The following is a 19,818-nucleotide window of genomic DNA, read 5'->3' as shown; positions in this document are numbered from 1 at the left end:
AAATAAAGTCAGTCCTGTGCTAAAGTATCAGGAATTGGCAAGGGAAGAATTCAGTTCAACCCCACCCTCATGTCTCAAATATAACTAATGCTTGCTGGTCAATGACCGAATAAATTTTATATATATATAAATATAACTAATGATTTTACTCACAAAGAAAGTATTTCATAGCAGTCTGTATAAACAGTTCTTTTTGAACCGTTAGGGGAATATAATGGCTTCTTGTTGCACATTGATTCACAAGAACAACACCCCCCCCCCATCAAATTTAACATACTTCACAAGACATCAAAATATTTAACATTGTTGCTGTTAACCTGAAGTGAGAATGCTGTCCTTGTCTAAGGCCCTCAAATGTGTTTGGTTTAGCATGCAGCACCAGTCATGTCCCGAAATGTCCTGAAGGGCAAATTAAGTGACACAAACCAGCGGTATAAGAGCTTTTTCAGATACAACCCATTTCCTACACAGATGCGTGACAAAAAGTTCAATACAACAAATTACAACAGGTTTTGTATGTTCTCCTAGGCAAAATATCATGTGCATGAGGAACTTGTATGTCTGAAGAAGCTTTGTGGTTTTCCTAAGTTTACAGAAAAAGAGGCAATAATATTTTTTGGACGAAGGAAACAATCCAGTAAAAGTATTTCCCTTGATTATTCAAGGACAAAACAAAGGAAGCAAAGGTCACTGCAAAGTAGGAACATTCCTGATTTGTATGTATACACAGAATGCTTCAATCCTTGGTCTTTACCAACTCTTTGTGCAGCTCATTTTTGAAAACTTAAATGAGTTAACACAGATGAGATCTGTAGCAACCTGATATAGGAACAAATCATGCAATGAAAATCCTTGGGAGGAGTCATACATAAACATCTCAACTTAATAGTCTGCCACACAGCCATCCGTCATGTGCTCATTCCCAGAAGTGAGTCTACTGCTCTTGTCTGAGCCCCTCAGATGTGTTTGGTTTAGCATGCAGCACTTGGTCATGTCCTGAAATGTTTTGCAGTAGGGTAAGGTTATAAACTAAGAGTAAACAAGAATGGAAGTGCATATTCTCACAAAGCCTTATTTATCTCTTAACCTGACTCCTGTCCCAAATCTATCAATCTACTAGAAACCATCCATTCTTATCTTCAGCTCCTTCAAATATTCATGAATGAGAAGTACTCCTGAGGTGGCCAGATTTGACATGGCTCACTTGCACACTAAATATATATATAATTTCATCATTAGGAATCTAACTAGAATGAATTCTACTTCTTCTCTAAGGCAGAAATCTTGTTTGGACATAATACTAAATGGTAGTAACAACAATACAGAAGGGTTGGACAACTGTGGGAGTTTAGGGGGCTGTGTTAACTCTCCAGGAGACCTTGGAGGGCAGCATCCCCTACTGCACCCGTGTCAAAATATGTATATACATATATAATAAAAACAAAATTTCCTCTAAATTCCCTCTCGAGGGTGTGAGGCCGTTTTCACCATATTTCTACACACACACACATACCCATGTTATTTTGGGTCCTGGAGAGGCCTTTTTAGCAACAGGAAGCAACTTCCAGTTTACAATCTGTTTAAGAAAACAGTCTTTCCTTGGCCAAAAACGTCCTGAGAAGGGCCAAAAATATGGTGAAAATGCTCCCATGATTCAGAGGGCATTTGGGGGCAATTTCTTTTGCTACAGAGTCATCAGTTTCTCCATCACCTCTCTTTCAGCATGTTTACAAGATCAGAAGTTTTTAATTTTGTTTGTAGCTGATCATTATTATATGTCAGATCCAGTCAGTTGAGCTCCAAGAGCAACTGTGGCACTTTAGATATTCTTGGTGTTCATCTTCTATTAGTCTTATACAACATAAAACAAAATCCTATACAACAATTATTATTTATTATTTTTAACATTTTTATATAGTGCTGTAGATTTACACAGCACTGTACATACAATTAAAAATCGATAAAAATGAAACCTGCCAATGACGTACATTCAAACAAAAGTTAGTGAAGACAAGAATTGCAATCCCAAAACACAAGACAGAATTACTGTATTCAGAGAAATAACTTCAGCAGTAGCTTATGCTTCCGTAAATCACAGTTAATACTACCGTAAGTATTGCAACAATAAACTAACCAACTAACTGAAAAAAGGACGTTAAAGATTCTGATCACCTAGAGGATGAATCAAGGAGAAGGAAGTGTATGAGCCTGAAAACTTGTGTATGTAACACTAAATCCCAGCTAAGTATTTCATTCAAACCAGTCACTGTGGCTGCATCCACAGTGCAGAAATAATCCAGTCTGACACCACTTTAACTGTCATGGGTCAATGCTATGGAATTCTGGGAATTGTAGTTGGCTGTGGCACCAGAGGTTTTGGTTTATTTTTTCAACAGAAAGTCCCTCTTAGCACATACCTCTCTTGGATTCAACTCAGTTCCCTCTTGTAATGCTCAGTCATAGATAAAGGACAATCTATGCTCAGAAAAAATACATGTATGACGAGGCTCTCCTGACTTAGGGAGCTGGGGATGTTTAGCCTAGAGAAGAGAAGATTAAGAGGTGATATGATAGCCCTGTTTAAATATTTGAAGGGATGTCATATTGAGGAGGGAGCAAGCTTGTTTTCTGCTAATCCAGAGACTAGGACCCGGAACAACGGATGCAAGCTACAGCAAAAGAGATTCCACCTCAACATTAGGAAGAACTTCCTGACAGTAAGGGCTGTCCGACAGTGGAACACACTCCCTTGGAATGTAGTGGAATCTCCCTCCTTGGAGGTCTTTAACCAGAGGCTGGATGGCCAACTGTCTGGGATGCTTTGATTTGGATTTCCTGCATGGCAGGGAATTGGACTGGATGGCCCTTGTGGTCTCTTTCAACTCTATTATTCTATGATTCAGAATGCATGTTTGGGATCACATGCTTTTTAACCAGCTCAGTGAAAAGCTTGATTTATTCTTCTCTCCAACATGTTAGTTTTCTATGTGCAAAAAGCTTTTTGTTTTACATGGGGAAGTAGACATATAATTCTACATTATGTTATGAAGGAGTACACCTTTCTTCCCAGTGAAGATTGGTTATTAATCCTCTTGTGCCCTTCTAATTTAATTATAGAACAAACTGAGTTGGTAGCAAATGTTTTACAAGTGTTTTGGACTGTATTTTCAAGAGTCATACAAGGCTTTCAAACATCATGCAATACTGTATAATTCATAATGAACACTCATCAGAACCAAATATAAAATGAGTGATGTAGGCATGCATAACCATGTGTGTTCATAACTAGGCTTGCTTTCCTTAAAATACAGTCTCTATCATGAAAAGAAGAATGAAATAAATTCTAGATATGTTTTACAGTTGCACCATAAAGTTGTCAATACATTTGTGAGTTAAGAACACAACTCCAAATCTTTTGAATATTTCATATACATACCAGGCACATTATTTTTCTGTATAAAAAAGAAAGGAGGGACGAATTTAGCTGCACAACCAAGACTAATTTTAATATGTGTGGTTGTGGATTTCAATAGCCTTTTTCAATATACAGTATCTGTGATGAAATGCAATCTTCAAGCCACAGGTATTTAAGTACTGTTAAGTACTTATTTAAGTACAGTACTGGGGGTGGGATCAGAGACTAATGCCAGACAAACTGGTGCAAATTGTGAGACTACCATAAATTTTCAAAGGATTGTGTAAGATGATACAGATCTGTCAAGCAATTATCAAAGCAATACATCCTACTTACCTGAAGGTTAGTTTCACTGAAGTATCTCTTATCTGAGGAGGATTTTTTGTTGCCTATATGATTAGAACTGGCATATTAATGTGCCAGAAAACTATTATCTCTCTTCACATTTCTACTCATGGTTTGGAATTTGTCTTTATTTCTCTGTCCAATCTTCCTTTGAAATGTTTTTGTTCCAAAACATCTACTCAAATAACAGTGACTGTATGCCCAGGGAAACTGAACTGTTCGGCCACTGTTTTTGGAGTGTTGCCATTTCTAGTTTGTAGTTTCAGTTTCAGCTGAATTTGTAGCAGGATTTTGTACCTGCACTCCCATCCATGCCATACATCCTGCTGTAGATGAATAGCCATTTAGTGTTGCAGGGCTGTCTGTATGCCACTAAAGGCCTACCATTCAAAGCTTGTGAGAGTTTTTTTTGGATTGTTCAGTGAATTTACTCATGTTCATATGTGCACGCTCTCTCTCTTGCTTGCTCTCACTCACTCACTCACTCTCATTATCAGTTTCTTGCACACACATAAATACAATACACATTCATTCAATTACCTACCTGTCTCATAGGGAAGGGAATAAGCACTACCAATGGAATAATCCTTTTGTACCAAGTATGGAGCAGTGGTTTGAGTGTTGGACTATGATTCTGGAGACCAGGGCTTAAATCCCCATTCAGTCATGGAAACCCAGTGGGTGACATTGGGCAAGTCACACTCTCTCTGCTTCAGGAGAAGGCAACGGCAAACCACCTCAGAACAAATCTTGCCAACAAAACCCTATGAAAGGTTTGCCTTATTGTTGCCATAAGTCAGAAACTGCTTGAAGGCACACAACAACAAAGAACCTGAAGGAGTCTGAAAAACATGTTGCTTAACTGGTGTTTATACCTTAACAAAACTAGACCCTGCACCATCAAGTAAAGACAAGGAAACAAAGATATGTATTTCCTTATAGCCCTCATGCCATTCAAACTGAAATCCCCTCACCTTGCAGTCTCTTGACAACACTGCCAAAAGAACACTTACCAGGCCGCAGGACTCTGATCTCCAGCAGATTAGAGGTTCTATCTGCTAGTCGTGTCCAGCTGCTGTTGTAGTTCTTCCGCCAGAGCTCTGCTACACACTGGTACTTGCCTGCTTCTGTGTCACTAGCCCTACTGATGCTCAGGCGCACATTATTGCTGGATTCTGCTTTCTCAATGGCTGTTCGGGTACGGAACCCAGTGTACCTATCACCCCACTGAACACCTCCATCACGAGTGAAGGTAACCAAATCGTGAAACTCGGTGCTTCCAGCTGGCTGAAAACGCCATGTCACAGACACTGGAACCCATGATGGGTAATGTGGCTTGATGATGCATTGTAAATCAAATGATTCATTGTAGGTCACTCCAGGGGTGCGAGAGATGGCTGTAACTGCAAAACCAGCATCTGCCATACATAAAAAGACACAGAAAGAGAAGATGTTAACAACGACTTAAACTAATCCATGTAGCGAGATAAGAAGATTGTTTCCTGATTGCAATTTGGAACAGTGAACAGAAAATTAGACAAACGACTTAAATGCACATATGAAACGGGTATGGGCAAGCTAGCCCCTAAAATTCTACAAAACAATCTATCTATCTATCTATCTATCTATCTATCTATCTATTTATTTATTTATTTATTTATTTATCCTCTTATTTATTTAGTCATCTGGTCTAGCCTCCTTAAATTTCTTTTGGGAGAAATGCAGAATATAAATTCAATAAACAAGCAAACAAACATACTGACTTGCGGTGATTAATCATTTGTTGTGGAAAGGGTTTTTTTAAGGGGTTTTGTGTGCTGTACTTTTATTCTGTTATGTTTTAAATGCTTTTAAACTTGATCTGAATGAGTGTTTAATAGAATAGTTTGTTCAATTGTCCTTAATCCACCTCCCCCATCAGTATGTTTTAGTTATGCCTTATTTTAATCTATGCTATGAGCTACCTTGGGTCTCATGTTGGGAGAAAATAAACTGGAGGGGAAGCACTTAACCAATGGCTTCAAAAAGCCACTGACCAACGTCAAGGTCTTTAGTATAATTTAATTTTGGAGAGAGTAGATAGCAAATATACAGTTCAAAACCCTCTTTTTTACTATCTTGCCTTTGCCCATTGCTCAAGTATGATGGTTTGTCTACTATTCAAGCAAATAAGAACAGGTTAGCAGTTCAGGCATACACTATGGCCTCATTTGCACTGCAGAGGTAATGCAGTTTGACACTGCTTTAGCTGCCATGGCTCAATGCTATGGAATTCTGGGATCTGTAGTTTTCTGAAATATTTAGCCTTCTCTGGTGCCACAACTACAAATCCCAGGATTCCATGGCATTGAGCCATGGCAGTTAATGTGATATAAAACTGCATTATTTCTGGACTGCAGATGAAGTTAAAGTTGTACTTGGATTTTCAGATGGTAGCAGTGCACAATTATTTTTAGTCCACTATTTTCAAACTTTCATGTTTGATTTTACAACAGTCATCCATGTGTTGTTCAGATTATATTCAGACTACTGTAATGTCTTCTATGATCCATAGGGCTGCTCTTGAAGAGCATCTGAAAGCTTCAACTGGTGTAAACCATGGCAGCTTGTTGTTTGACTATTATTCTGATATCAGAGGATATGCATTTTTTCCCAGTGATTTTCCAACCGTGAAGTAAGAGTTGGTTTCAAACTCTGGAACTCATTATAAGGAACCACCTTACTTGTTAAATACTGTTCAAGTTAAAAAAAATCTGCAGTATCCTCTACAGAGGATACTGCCACATGCAGAGACCCATTTTGTGAGTATGCATGAGAATGGTTTGTACTGGCTCTCTCCCAAAATAAGGAACACAGTAGTCTTGCAGTTACAAGCGGTCTTCACCCTCACTGCTTTTAGAAAAGCTGTCAAAACACAGTTTTTCATCTTGGGCTTTGAAGATGTCTTTAGTATGTTGGGTTTTTAATGTTTAACGATCTATGGTTAACGTTTTTATGATGAAATTGTTGCTCTTATTATCTTGTTCAGTTGTACAGTGCCTTGGTGGTGGCACTGTACTTAAAAAGATTGTTTCTGTGGTGCAGGTAGATCATGTTTCATCTGCTGTGCACAGCAGTCTGCTTGGTTCCCCATGGTCTCCATATTTCACACTACAAGAACAAGACAGTACATATGTACAAGACTGTAATTGACTGGGACAGAGTTTGACAAACTCAGCCCATGGAAACACAACTCATATCTTTAAGAAATCCCACAAGATATACTCTCTGGCTCATTTCCTTACATCTAGCTTATGAGGGTATGGCACTGACTGACTCAAGCTACAAAGACTGCTCCTTCTCCTGAAGGTGCATGTCTAAAGTATTCCACTTGGTGCATCTCAAGGGAAGAACTGATACTGGTGTGCCTTTGGAGCTGTTTGGTAAGAGAAGCGGCATAATCTAGGTGAGAACTAGAGCTCTAAGGTGGGAGACAAGATACCCTGTCATTGCTTGTGAGTGTATGAATTTCCTTGGCAGGGGTTTTGAGAATAGTTACAGAGAGTGAACATGTGAGCATGTTTTCTGCAGTGCTTGTGATGACTAAAGCACCTCTGAGATCTGCTGTCTTATTATAATGATATTGGATAGTTTTTGAAAGTTACAGGTTGTGAAAATATTACAATTCAAACTTAGTAATGTATTTACACAGATATAGCCACTACTGTTATGCTAGTGATTTGGACTGATTATTAGCCAAATGTGTATATCTTTGTGATACTTTATTTATGAAATAAACAGGTGGTCATATACTTTGAGGAATTTAATTGAAATGTCTTTTCCAGCATGCGAACGTGGATATAAAATATATCTGTGAATCTGTTTTTGTCTGCTGTATAGATTTGTTTATATTTCTTATAGGAAAAAATAAGCATCATTATGGCGGTGGTTGTGAGGGTGGTTTATATCATAATAAAGAGCTTACAAGTAAAGTACCTGTAAAACAGATCATGCTGGCTGAGATCAGGACGTTATGCTCTTGGGAGGCAGTTTAAACTCAGAAAGCAGAATTAATTCATTAGAAGAAGAAGAAACTTAAGAGAAACCATTCTTTTATTTTCATACTGACTGCTAACCTACAGTATGTTTTGCTCCCAAGAGCTTTTAGTTTGCTGAAATGTAAATGGAATAAGGAGCTTGCTTGCCTTGTTACTTAAAAAAAGCCTTGTAACTCAAGAAATGCTCATACCACATAAACCCAATGTTGCTTCTTGTTAGTTCTTATCCACAATGAAGCATGACATGGAATACATGTACTGCATATGGAGTCTGTGAAACCTTGAATGTGGCTCTCGGGACAACATGAAATTGCACACACGGTAAAAGTTGCATAATCTCCCTGCTAGAAAACATACCATAAAGCTACTCAGAATTATACGTTGTTCTACCCTTTGACGTGCTTACAGGCCAGATGACAGTTCCATTTGTCTGGTCCTGCAAGACAATGTTAAAGTAGTATTTTGTGTTGTTCACCAAGTCTCTACCTCTTGAATGAAAGACTAGAAGGTTTTAATTAACAATGGCAGGCAGCTGGGACATTAATTGCAACAAGCAGATTAGCTTTCGCCTGCCAGCCTCGCCCCAGAGCTGCTACAGCGATCTCTGCACTTACAGCAAGGGGCTCAGGACTTCTAATCATCAAAGGACGTCATGATGGCAGAGCTCCGGCCCATGTAATTACAGCAAAAACAGGTCAATCTTTGGGATTAAAGCCTTTTCAAAATGTGTTTAATGATTATACAGGAGAAGAGGATGGGACCAAGGGAAGGCAAAGAGTAAGCATTTTCCTTCTCTCGTTACATTGAGAATGGAATTTGTGTGCAATGTTGTCTCTGAACTCACCTGCTTTAGATAAAACTCCTGGATGCTTTTGTTTTGGTACTGAGGCATATGGACACAAGTCCCCTTAAGCAGCACTGAACTTGGAAACGAATGCCTAAATTGCTTCCTAATAAATTTTCTTTATGTATATAAGTGTGCATGTGCACAGAGAGCTCCACTTGGGAACTGGAAGTCATTTTTACAATGTGCCAGATTAAAAGCTTGGACATTTTCCTGGTCAGATGAATAAATGTTGGCTACTCAATGAATCAATAGGTCTCTGGCCAAAGATGGTGGAGTCTCAGCTGCTTTCAATGAGAAAACTGCTCCTGCATCATGGTAAACATTCTAGGACTCTTCCCTCCTTACCAATGGATCTCTACACTGTTCTAAATTTGTTTTCATCTTGACTTTTGTTTTAATGTGATGATTAATGTAATCCTATTTTAACGTTACAACTTATTATGTTTTTAGTTGTATCTTTAAAAAAGATGATGTTATGAGCCACCTAAGAGTACCAGTAAACAAACTTCCAGATACTGAAGCTCCCTAGCTTCTCATTTTAATCAACAGCACAGTGCCTGTTGGTCTCCCTGAGGAATTGTCTAGCAGAGCCGGATAATATAATAATAAAATAATAAAAATTTATTTATATCCCGCCCTTTTGAGCTCTTCCTTTTTTTTAAACTTTATTTATTTTTTCAGAGTTTTATACATAACATACCCAGTATCATATCCCTTCCACAAAACTTATACATTCCCATTACATACAATTCCACCTTTTCCCTCCCACCTACCCTTTAGACGACCAAAAAACCAAAAACAAACAACAAAAAAACAACAACAAAAACCCCCACAACCATATATACATACATGTCCCTCTGACAATTAGTAAAATACATTTGAGCTCTTGAAGTTGCTAAAGTTCTAAAGTTTTATATACCATTCTCTCTTACCATGAAGCTCATAGAAGTTCACACACAGCTTCTAGACAGTCTTACACAGAGGCAGCTTATAATACCAGACCTGCTTAGATTGCGCATTTGAATGACCCAATTACATTTTTACACTAGCCTCTATTTTGAGAGGTGGCCTCCTGGACCTAAATGCTGGGTAAACTCAATCTCTTACTTGCCACTCAAAGAAACTGTAGGGCTTAAAGTTATTGGAAAATGTAATAACATGCAGATCACTATGATCTTGCCATTCATAGCTTCTAATATTTCTTTGCTGTGGAATCTTTGTGTTAAACTGCCATCCTCTACTACAACATCTAACCTATTGAATCCAACAAAGTGTAAGTTTTGCAAGTTGTGCAACTTGATTTTTATTCAGTGCCTCAGACTCCTTGTTTCTGGGTTATAGGAGATGTTATTTCAAAGATCCATAATTTGCTATCATCCCTGGTAATTCTTACACTTTGGGGAATGGGCAGGGTCTTGTCTCAGATAACATTTGCAGCTGCTACCTGTATAAATCACTGAGACTTCTTGCTGTTTTCAGATGACTGCAAACATAAGCATTAGGTCAGAGATATTAATTTTTCCCCATCTGTAGACCATCACATCTGGGGTGATTGTGATAACCATAATTAATGGACATAAGAGAAAAAAAAAAGATAAGCATACCATTTATTTGCTTATTCTTGTAGTTGCTAGCCAGAGCTTGGATTAGTTACTTTTTGGACTAGAACTCCTAGAATCCTCCAGCCCACATGGCCAGTGTTTGCAAATCCACATTTGCACAGGAATGCAGGTACAATCTTGAAAGGTGGATCATGGTAGTAAGGGAACAGACAAGGTCAGAAAAAGTGTAAGTCCTTCCCATCCAGCAACTGTCCCCTTATATATGGACTACTATTTTCCCTCAGTTGGCTTCAGAAGGTGGCTGATGTTATCTGTATATTCATTCCCTCACCTAGGGCCTGTATTTTGGGGTCTTCATATTTTTATATCTCATATTTGGGCATAGCATGTTTTTGGGAGATCAATGACAGGAACACTAGGTTAAGTTCCAAGGGAAAAAGGGTTGTTTCCCTGAGGCGCGTGTGCATACAAGTAAACAAAACCATCAAATCTAAAGTGAAACAGCAATAACAATAGTAATAGCAAGTACATTTCTATACTGCTTATCAGTGAACTAGGGCTCCCCAAGCGGTTTACCATGTGTAAGCAAATTGCCGCCAACAAGCTGGGTACTCATTTTACCAATCTAAAAAAGGATTGAAGACTGAGACAACCTTGGAGTTCTCCTCTAGGTTCAAACTTGCAACATTGTGGTTGTGGTACTAGCATTTAACCACTGCACCACCAGGGCTCCCTACATGCTTCTTCCATCACCCAAGTAATACGCATTTCTTCTCAAAACCTGAGACAAAGGATTTCGTCACAACCAAAAGCAGTAAGCCAATCTCTCTGCCTATCCCTGTTGTTTTTCTCAGACAAACTTCTCCATCTACCTATCTCAGGAATATCCCAATCCAATAACTGCTTTTGTTAAAACCACAACCCCAAGCTGGGATCTCTTTGTTCATTTTTGGGAGAAATCATTCAGCCTTTGTTACCTGGCAAGATCGCATATCACCTAGGCTAGGGCTACTTTTAAGGTATAAATATGGCTTCAAAACCTAACCTCTATGCACACAGCTGGCATATACACCTGGCTGTGTATGTTGTGTTTCCCTCAGACCTCCCAGTCTGAGCCACTCCAGGTTTCCACAGGCGGGTTACAAACCGCCATAAAGTACGCGCTCTGCGCGTACTAGGGTTAGGAAGGGCCGTATTAGGGTTAGGAAGGTTCTTACCTTCCTGACGGCCCTTCCTCCCAGTACGCGTGGAGCGCGTACTTTTTTGCGGTGCCCATCCACATGGGCGCCGCCATGTTGACGTACTGGACGCTGTGCGTCCAGACGTGTCGCGGTGGAAGTGACGTCGCGAGGGCGCACTCCACCCCTCGCGGCGCCACTTCCGCGTTCAAAAAAGGAGCGGCATTTCGCTGCTCCTTTTTTGCTGCGCAGGGAAGCCTCGCGGTCTGGCAGCTGGGGCTTCCCTGCGCAGCGAATGGCGGCGGCGGGAAAACGGCCCCTTGAGGGCCGTTTGTAACCCGCCACAGTCTTTTTTTTCCAGACAGGTAATTATAACTCCACTGTAATCTCTAAAGCTCTGCTATTGCCTTTCCAGATTTCTATTTTGGCTAGCTTTGTATGCAGGGTTTGTTTGGATTGCTATCTGGTTTGTGTGGTTGCACTGCATATTTTCTAAATAATAAGTCTTTTTAATTCACCCAGAACCTGGGGTCCTCCCAGTTAGTACTGATATATATTGCTGACAAAGGTCCAAAGGTTACCCCAGCTAATTTCCTCAACATCTGAAGTATTACTGACAGTTGGTGGAAAACCCCAGTCCCCGGACCTATTCTTTGGGTAACACTGGAGTGTGGAGTTGGAAGAAGGATTATAAATTAACACAGCCTTTATGGCCAGATAAACAGTGTTTGGAGGTAGGGCTGAGCATAACTCCCTGTCGACTACTGATGCTCACTTAGAAGGGTCTCCTTCACCCCTACATTACAGTTATAAAGGAAACATGGATTTGAGAACAAAGTCACTTTCACATCTATAAGAAAAATATGCACTAGAAATGTGTGCCCATCAGAAAACAATCCATTTTGCTTTGCAATGGATTAGACTGAACCTTAGTTGCACTACTGTGAAAGTTTAGTGAACATGAAATGTTGTTCTCACTGGGACTTAAGTGCATTTCAGTTTAGTTAGATCTGACCCCATATTCATATAAAGTAAACAGAAAATGTATATCTCTGGCTGTATGCCAGGGAAAGAAAGAAAAATAATAAATCTCAAACGAGGGCTAGAATAAGTAGCCAAATCTTCAACTCCATGTTTTCTGAAGCATTCTGAACATGCCTGTGTTCCTTTTCCAAAGCAGATTAGGGAAGGGATAGCAGTGCATATGCTGGGAAGATACATGAGTCGTAACTCGTAACCAATGGCGTGGGGTGGGACATCCAGGTTACTGTCCATTTTGGACAAACTACTTACTTCCACCAGATGTATCCACACATACTGTTATATCCTTATGCTGTAACAACAGCCTTTTCCGACCACTCATGAAGACTTGTTGTTGAAACGCGATTGGTCTCATTTTATCAATTTATCTCTTGTAATGGGCTTGCTATGTTATCCCTCCCATTTGTTTACTTGGAGGTGTTGAAAATTTCATTTGTATTTGTATGTGTATTCAGTATGTATGACATCTCCATATACTCGTTCCATTTGTTGGGATTTATAGTTCTATAGCCTAGTGCACATTAGTCACATCAGCTCTTTTACCCATTTGCCGCATGAGCTTTTGATTTTATCTTAGGGCTCTGCACACAGACCACAGCACATCTGTCTGTCTGCAGGACTGACTAGATTTTACCCATCTCTCCCATTTTTTATCCAACTTTTCTAGTTTGTTTCTAATAAAACCTTTGCTTTGCATGACCATTGCTTTGCATGACCATTGCTTTTTCCCCCTAGACATTTGTGTCCTGCCATTTTCAGTTTAAGTTTAGGGTTACACCTTTGTGTCTTCATCGGAATATTTTCCAGAAAACATTTCAGATGCTGTATTTTTCCACTGAAAATTTTCTGCAACATATACATATACAGTGGTGCCTCGGGTTACGAAATTAATTCGTTCCGCGGCCGCTTTCGTAACCCGAAAAGCCTTCGCAAGCCGAAAACCCATAGGCGCTAATGGGGAAAAGCCGCGATTTCGTGTGAAATAGAGCCGAAAAGCACCAAAAAAATTTTCGTAACCCGAAAAAACATTCGTAACCCGGAACAGTTATTTCCTATGGGATTTTTTCGTATCCCGGAAATTTCGTAACCTGGGTATTTCGTATCCCGAGGTACCACTGTACATGTGTTCACTATAACGTTAAACCAAAATGTGCTGAGTAAAGTAAATGGCATGTGGTGGTTCAACAGTTAAGATGTTGACTCTGGTGACTGCATGATCGGCAGGTCGGCAGTTCAAGGCAGAGTGCTACATAATGGAGTGAGCTCCCATCACTAGTCCCAGCTTCTGTCAACCTAGCAGTTCAAAAGCATGTAAAAGTGCAAGTAGATAAATAGGTACCACTTTGGTGGGAAGTTACCAGTGTTCTGTGCAGTCATGCTGGTCTTTGACAATGCTGGTTCTTTGGCTTGGTAACGCAAATGAGCACCACCCCTTACAGTTGGACACAACTAGACGATCTGGTCAAGGTAAAACCTTTACCTTTACCTTTAAGGTAACACTATTTAGAACACTGGGAAATTTTACAGGAAAACAGTATGCAGCTGTACTTTCCCCCAGAAAACCCACACTACTGGTTGTAGCACTTTCTGCCAGCTGTCTTAAGATACCTACTTCAGTCAATCTAGGAATTTTTATGCAGCAATATTTTGCCATTAAGAAAAAGTAATCTAGGCGTTTCTCAGGCTGGGTGCTGAAATAAAGTGACAACATGTTCTGCTGAGCATCAGAGAAAGTTCCTTCTTTCTCTCTAGAAGATGAAATGCAAGAAAGAGAAGCATTTTCAGGTGCCATTTCACCCAGAATAAAGCAGCTATCCATCATTACTCCAGGCAGACAGCTTCCAGATCACTTAAATATAATTTTTGTCCTCTTCCAGAACAGAACTAAAAGAGTACACTAATTTGAAGCAAAACAGTGAAGTGTTAACAAAAAAAATCTGCAAAGTCTTGAGAGTCTGATGAACAACTGGCAAGCCCATAGAAACATGAGGAAAAGAACACTCATCAGAAGGTCACACAATAGCTTCACCTTCCAAACAAGCTGCATGTCTCAGTTTGAAATCTTGCATTTCCAAATTTACATAGTCTCTCAACAGAGAAAGCTATGTTGCACATAGGAAGTAGGATTACTGGAAGGCAACCCTATGCCATCTTGTCAGAGTGTCAAATCATGGGGGCTATAATTAGCAGGGGAGATGCCTTAACAGAGCAGAGGCACTGCATTAGGCACAAAAATAAAAGGAGGAATAGAGCTGGGAAGCCTTTGAAGCATTTACATTGGGAGGCAGCAAAGCCAGAGGAAGAGATAAAACAACCTGCTGCCCCAGGAAAGGACAGGAAAGTGATCCAGAAAAAGATACCTATCAGGAACCAAATGTCTGCTTTCACAAAGGGGTCATGGAAAATGACAATGCAAAAGTTATACCTGTGGTTGAAATCTAGCAAGGAAAACACCATTCAGCTTGCCAAAGGTAAGCTCTGACTACAATATGCCCCAAGTGACGAACCTTCAACTTTTTTCACATTCAATGTTACACAATCTTTTAAACTGGAAACACAAGGTAGTGTACCTGGGACTGTCTGCATCCAAAGCCTGCACTCAACTACTGACCTATAGCCTATGTGCTATTATGTCACCAGACTAGGATTCCCACTGTCACACTTAACCAGAAATGTGTGGGATGGGTGGATAGAGAAGACAGAGAAGATAGCACCAGTTCTATTTTTCTGTTCACAAATTCCACCCTAGTTCTAGTTTCCAAATAAGTATGTGAGGATGTGAGGAAAGAAGTGCAAGCAAAGCAGTACAAAGGCAACAGGCTTCTATGTTTCCACATTCAGCAACTACTGAACTATATGTAACTATTTCTCTTACCAAGGCAGCAATGTTAAAATTAATGGGATTAAACCTTTACTGAAGATGGGGAGTATGTATGAGGTATGCAAAGGCCCTATGCTTACTATTATTACACAAATTTAACAACACTCTGTACACTCACCCAGTGCAGTGATGGATACTGTAGAGCCATTATGCCGCTCCCCAATCATCTGCCACTCCCCATCCAGCCTACGAGTCCACTCTGTGATACGACACTCGTAATGGCCCTCATCTGCCTTGAGGCTGTTGAAGATTTCTAGTGTGAAGGACCCAGGCCGTATTTGCTCCATTTGGATCCCACCGTAGCTACTGCGCTCAGCGTATGAGGGCCCAGGGCGAAGGGTGCCATCCCGGTCAAGCTGCACAATATCACTGCGACGGTTCTGCTTATCCACAAGCTGCCAAGTGACAGAGAGTCTGTTCTGGGGTCTAAACCCTGTGCGGACAGTGCAGCCAAACCGAAGGCTCTCCCCTTCTAGAACGCTTGTAGCATTGTTGGATACCTCCACTGAAATATTGGTCTCTGCAGTAAAGGAGTGAACATGTGGTTACAGGCAAGGCTGCCAAGGCCAATTCACACATAAATCCTGCTAGTCACTCTTTCACATTCCCAAATATGCCCAGGCTTGGGGGTTATGTAGGGAATGAAGCATATAATCTGGCAGTAAATGGATACAATCAGTAAGTAATTTCTCTGATTCTAAAAAGGATTTTAGCCGAGGCTAAATATTTGAACTACCAGTAGTTTTGTGGCTGCTAGATTGTTAACTAGAACCAGCTGAAGGACATCCCTCCCAATTATGGTCCAGTTATGGTTGGACATAATTCAGTTTTGGTTGCTGTTTATGTTGAGGTCCTAAAGTTTGAGACTCAGGTACCAGGTGTCTTGGCTAAAAAAAATTCTGAAATGCACATATTTAAAACACTATATTTTTCTACCGAAAGCTTTCCACTTTTACATTTAGTTAGCAGTACTTAAGAGTCAAACAGGCTAAATCAAATATACTGAATAAGAACAGCAGAAAAAAAAATTCCACTGAACTCTTTTCTGGAAAATACCCAGCACTGTCATTTCTCTGTAAAAACACATATTTGAATCTGATCGTATATTGAGTTCCTCTTCTGAGACCCTTCTCAAAGTGTCCCATCCTTTGGAGGTGTGGGAGACAATAGAGACAAGGCCTCCTCATTTATGGCATCCTAAGGGCGAGAGGTCACACAGCACTTAAGTGTTTTTGATGTTTGACCAAGCCCTGTCTTTTCTAAGATCTTGCTCAATATTGTATGAGTTGGGTCACCTCTATATCACTCTGCCATTTTAACTTGTTTTAAATTTTTTTTTGTTCTTATCATTTTAATTACCATACCAGTTGGAGCCTGAGAGGACTGTATTCATGAACTTCCTCTCTCCTAAAAATCTATTTTAGAAAGCAGGATGGATCATATTGCTGTCAGTTTATGGCATGGCAACATACAGCATATTTTCAAAAGATGAGAACTAGGATGCAAATTTTGCATAACATTCTATTTTCAGCTACTGTTTTGCTCAATGAATATATATTTTATGCTAGTTCAAATAGTAATTATTAATTGCCTTTTAAGAAACAGTTGTGTAAGGACAGAGCAAGGCAACGTAGAAATGAACTGAAGGGCTAACTTGGTGATTAAAACAAATTCAAGCCCTGTGAATCTGGAAGGGTTTAGCTTTCAACAGGTAAGAAAGGACAGAACAGTTTTTTAATAGCATTTAGGCATGGGAAAGAGCAACATTCAATCCAACCAAGGCAATGTTCAGTTATACAGTTGAACTTCTGGGAGATCTTTGCACTCTGCGCCCAAAATCTCTCAAGTCAGAGGTAGGAAACTCTGGCCCTCCAGAAGGGCGACTAAAATGGTGAAGGGTCTGGAAACCATGCCCTATGAGGAAAGACTTAGGGAGCTGGGGATGTTTAGCCTGGAGAAGAGAAGGTTAAGAGGTGACATGATAGCCCTGTTAAATATTTGAAGGGATGTCATGTTGAGTAGGGAGCGAGCTTGTTTTCTGCTGCTCCAGAGACTAGAACACGGAAGAATGGATGCAAGCTGAAGAAAAAGAGATTCCACTCCAACATTAGGAGGAACTTCCTGACAGTAAGGGCTGTTCGACAGTGGAACAAACTCCCTCGGAGTGTAGTGGTGTCTCCTTCCTTAGAGGTCTTCAAACAGAGGCTGGATGGCCATCTGTCGGGGATGCATTGATTTAGATTTCCTGCATGGCAGGGGGTTGGACTGGATGGCCCTAGTGGTCTCTTCCAACTCTATGATTCTATGATTCTAAGCCCCACACAGAGTAGCCAATATGTTAAAGGAGCTACAATCCAAAATATCTGGAGGGCCAAAAAGTCCTCACTCCTGTCATAGGGATTGCTTCCTCTCAGAAGAGCTCTTTGTCACTTTTACAGCAAGCTGCTGAATATCCCTACAACTGGAGAGTTAATGAGGAGTGACTGGAACCAACTGCTTAGTCTATTCAGCTGCTGTGATTCTTAGAATAGTATTGTTTCCAACTGGAAAAATCTGAAAAAGCTCTTTTATTGTTATTATTATAACTCTCTAGCCAATATGGCCATTTAGTTTCTCATAAATCTAAATTCTAGGCAGGGGGCTGTAATTTTGTGATAGCTCCAGCTCCCAACAAGGGAATAAATTTACCAGGTTCTTTTGGAAGGATCAATGAATCAAGTAATGTATCAGAAACCATTTAGTATTTTACACTGCTCTTTGTAACTTTATTTTCCCTTAGGAAAAACAAATACTGAAACTGTGGCTAGGAGAAAATTAATGGCTGTGCTATTTGCTTGTTCAAATTTTCTGTATTTCAAACCAGACCAAATTCCATCTTTTGTAACCTAATTCTTATTTTGCATTCTTGCTATTGTTTGCATTTCTTCTGAAAGTTACTTCCCTCCCCACTGCTCTCAATCAGGCCCTGGTAGGATTTTATTTAGTTTATTATTATTTTTAGGTCTGCACTTTTAACATCTAACTCTGTTTTTGTCCCTGTGCATGATGGAGTAGCATGACAAAAAACTTTTGTTGCCTCTAAAGTGATTTTGACAGGGTGATGGCAACAGGAATGGAGAGCTGTGTTCTTCCTGTTACTGCCTCAAATCAGCTGGCCTCTAGCACACATACTCTTCTGCTACTTTTTTCAAATTTAGCAGGATTCTTCTTGTCAGAAGGATCTAATTTTTTTTTTTGCCTTCCAAGATTATTCAATAAAAAAAGACGTATAAAGTTACAGAAAGTCATTCCCATCCCTCTTGAAGTATGGAGCACTTTATCTTGTTATATTAAAATGGCTTGTATTTTTTTTTAGCATTAACTACCACCCATTTGTGTGATGCTGACTGATCTGGTAAAAACTGCTTTGAGCTTTTGGAGTGAAGTGGCTCAGAAATTTGAGCAGTCTGAAGTTTGTTTGCAGACTGTGTTTAAGAACAGCCAAGGAGCAAACAGACCCATATGCTTCTTGTCTCACATTGACCCCATGCCCCAAGATGCCAGCACTTCCCCAGACATAATCAAGAGAAGCTCAGGAGAACTCTGCTTACTGAGAGGCAGGACTGTGATGGGTGTATTCTTTGGCCGTTTGCTCTCTCCATCAATAAATTCACCGGTTGTTGTCTTCAAGCGCTCTGTGACCCGGCAGTTGTACTTGCCACTGTCCTCCAAGCGGAGTCGGTAGATTTTTAAGATATAGACACTGTCACTCTCTTTGGCCACTTTCAGCTGTCCCAGAGCTTCACGTTGGGCAAACTCGTTGTTAAGGACTGGCACTGCATTGGCTCCAAAAGTGGCAATCAGGGAGCTGTTGAAGGCCCAAGATATGGAAAAGTATCTCTTTGCAACATTTTGTACCTCCAGAATGCACCTGAATTCCACTGGCTCTCCCACTGTGTACGTCCTCTTCTCTGTCTCTAGCCGGACGTTGATGTCCATATCTAAGAGGAACAGAACATACGCACACATATATATATATACACAGAGACATACCAAAAGAAACTGTCACAGCACTGAACACACAAGAAAATCCTATTGAGAACTTGGACAAGGGAACCTTTTGCTGATAATTTGCTTAGTGCAAATTAATCTGGCATAGTTACTTATTAAGTGGATGGCCCTAGTGGTCTCTTCCAACTCTACGATTCTATGATTCTAAATTAATAGTTCCCTGCAGGAGAGGTAGAAGGGTGGGAATAGTGTTTCTGTATCAGATGCACATTGCCATTTTCAAATATCATTCCATCTTGGCTTTATATATTTTGATTAAATATTTTGAAGTGTGTACCAACTTAATAAAAGTTTTTAAAAAATTAATAATGCACTTATTCTAGAAGTCCTGACTTAAAATGTCTAGTAGTGTCCAATATGATTTCATCCACTGATAGCGTCATAAAAATAAAGTATTCTCTCTCTCTACACACACACACACACACACACACACACACACACACACACACACACACACACATT

General features: G+C 40.0%; 1 protein-coding gene across 3 annotated transcripts in view; it reads right to left on the bottom strand.

The window, feature by feature from the left end:
- The window catches only part of IGSF3 (immunoglobulin superfamily member 3), a 152,419-nt gene that overhangs the window by 34,929 nt on the left and 97,672 nt on the right, over positions 1-19,818 (bottom strand). For 2 of the 3 annotated variants that reach the window (XM_042459749.1, XM_042459750.1), the window contains 3 exons: positions 18,897-19,286; positions 15,425-15,826; positions 4,774-5,178 (listed from right to left, as the gene is read on the bottom strand). In XM_042459749.1, the coding sequence (XP_042315683.1) occupies positions 4,774-5,178; positions 15,425-15,826; positions 18,897-19,286 (1,197 nt within the window). The remainder of the gene's footprint in view (positions 1-4,773; positions 5,179-15,424; positions 15,827-18,896; positions 19,287-19,818) is intronic. The other variant, XM_042459751.1, reaches the window with a different exon arrangement.

Source organism: Sceloporus undulatus, chromosome 3 (genome assembly GCF_019175285.1).
Source record: "Sceloporus undulatus isolate JIND9_A2432 ecotype Alabama chromosome 3, SceUnd_v1.1, whole genome shotgun sequence".
NCBI lineage: Eukaryota > Metazoa > Chordata > Lepidosauria > Squamata > Phrynosomatidae > Sceloporus > Sceloporus undulatus.
Note: the sequence above shows the minus strand (reverse complement) of the source record. Positions and strands in the feature narration are given on the sequence as shown.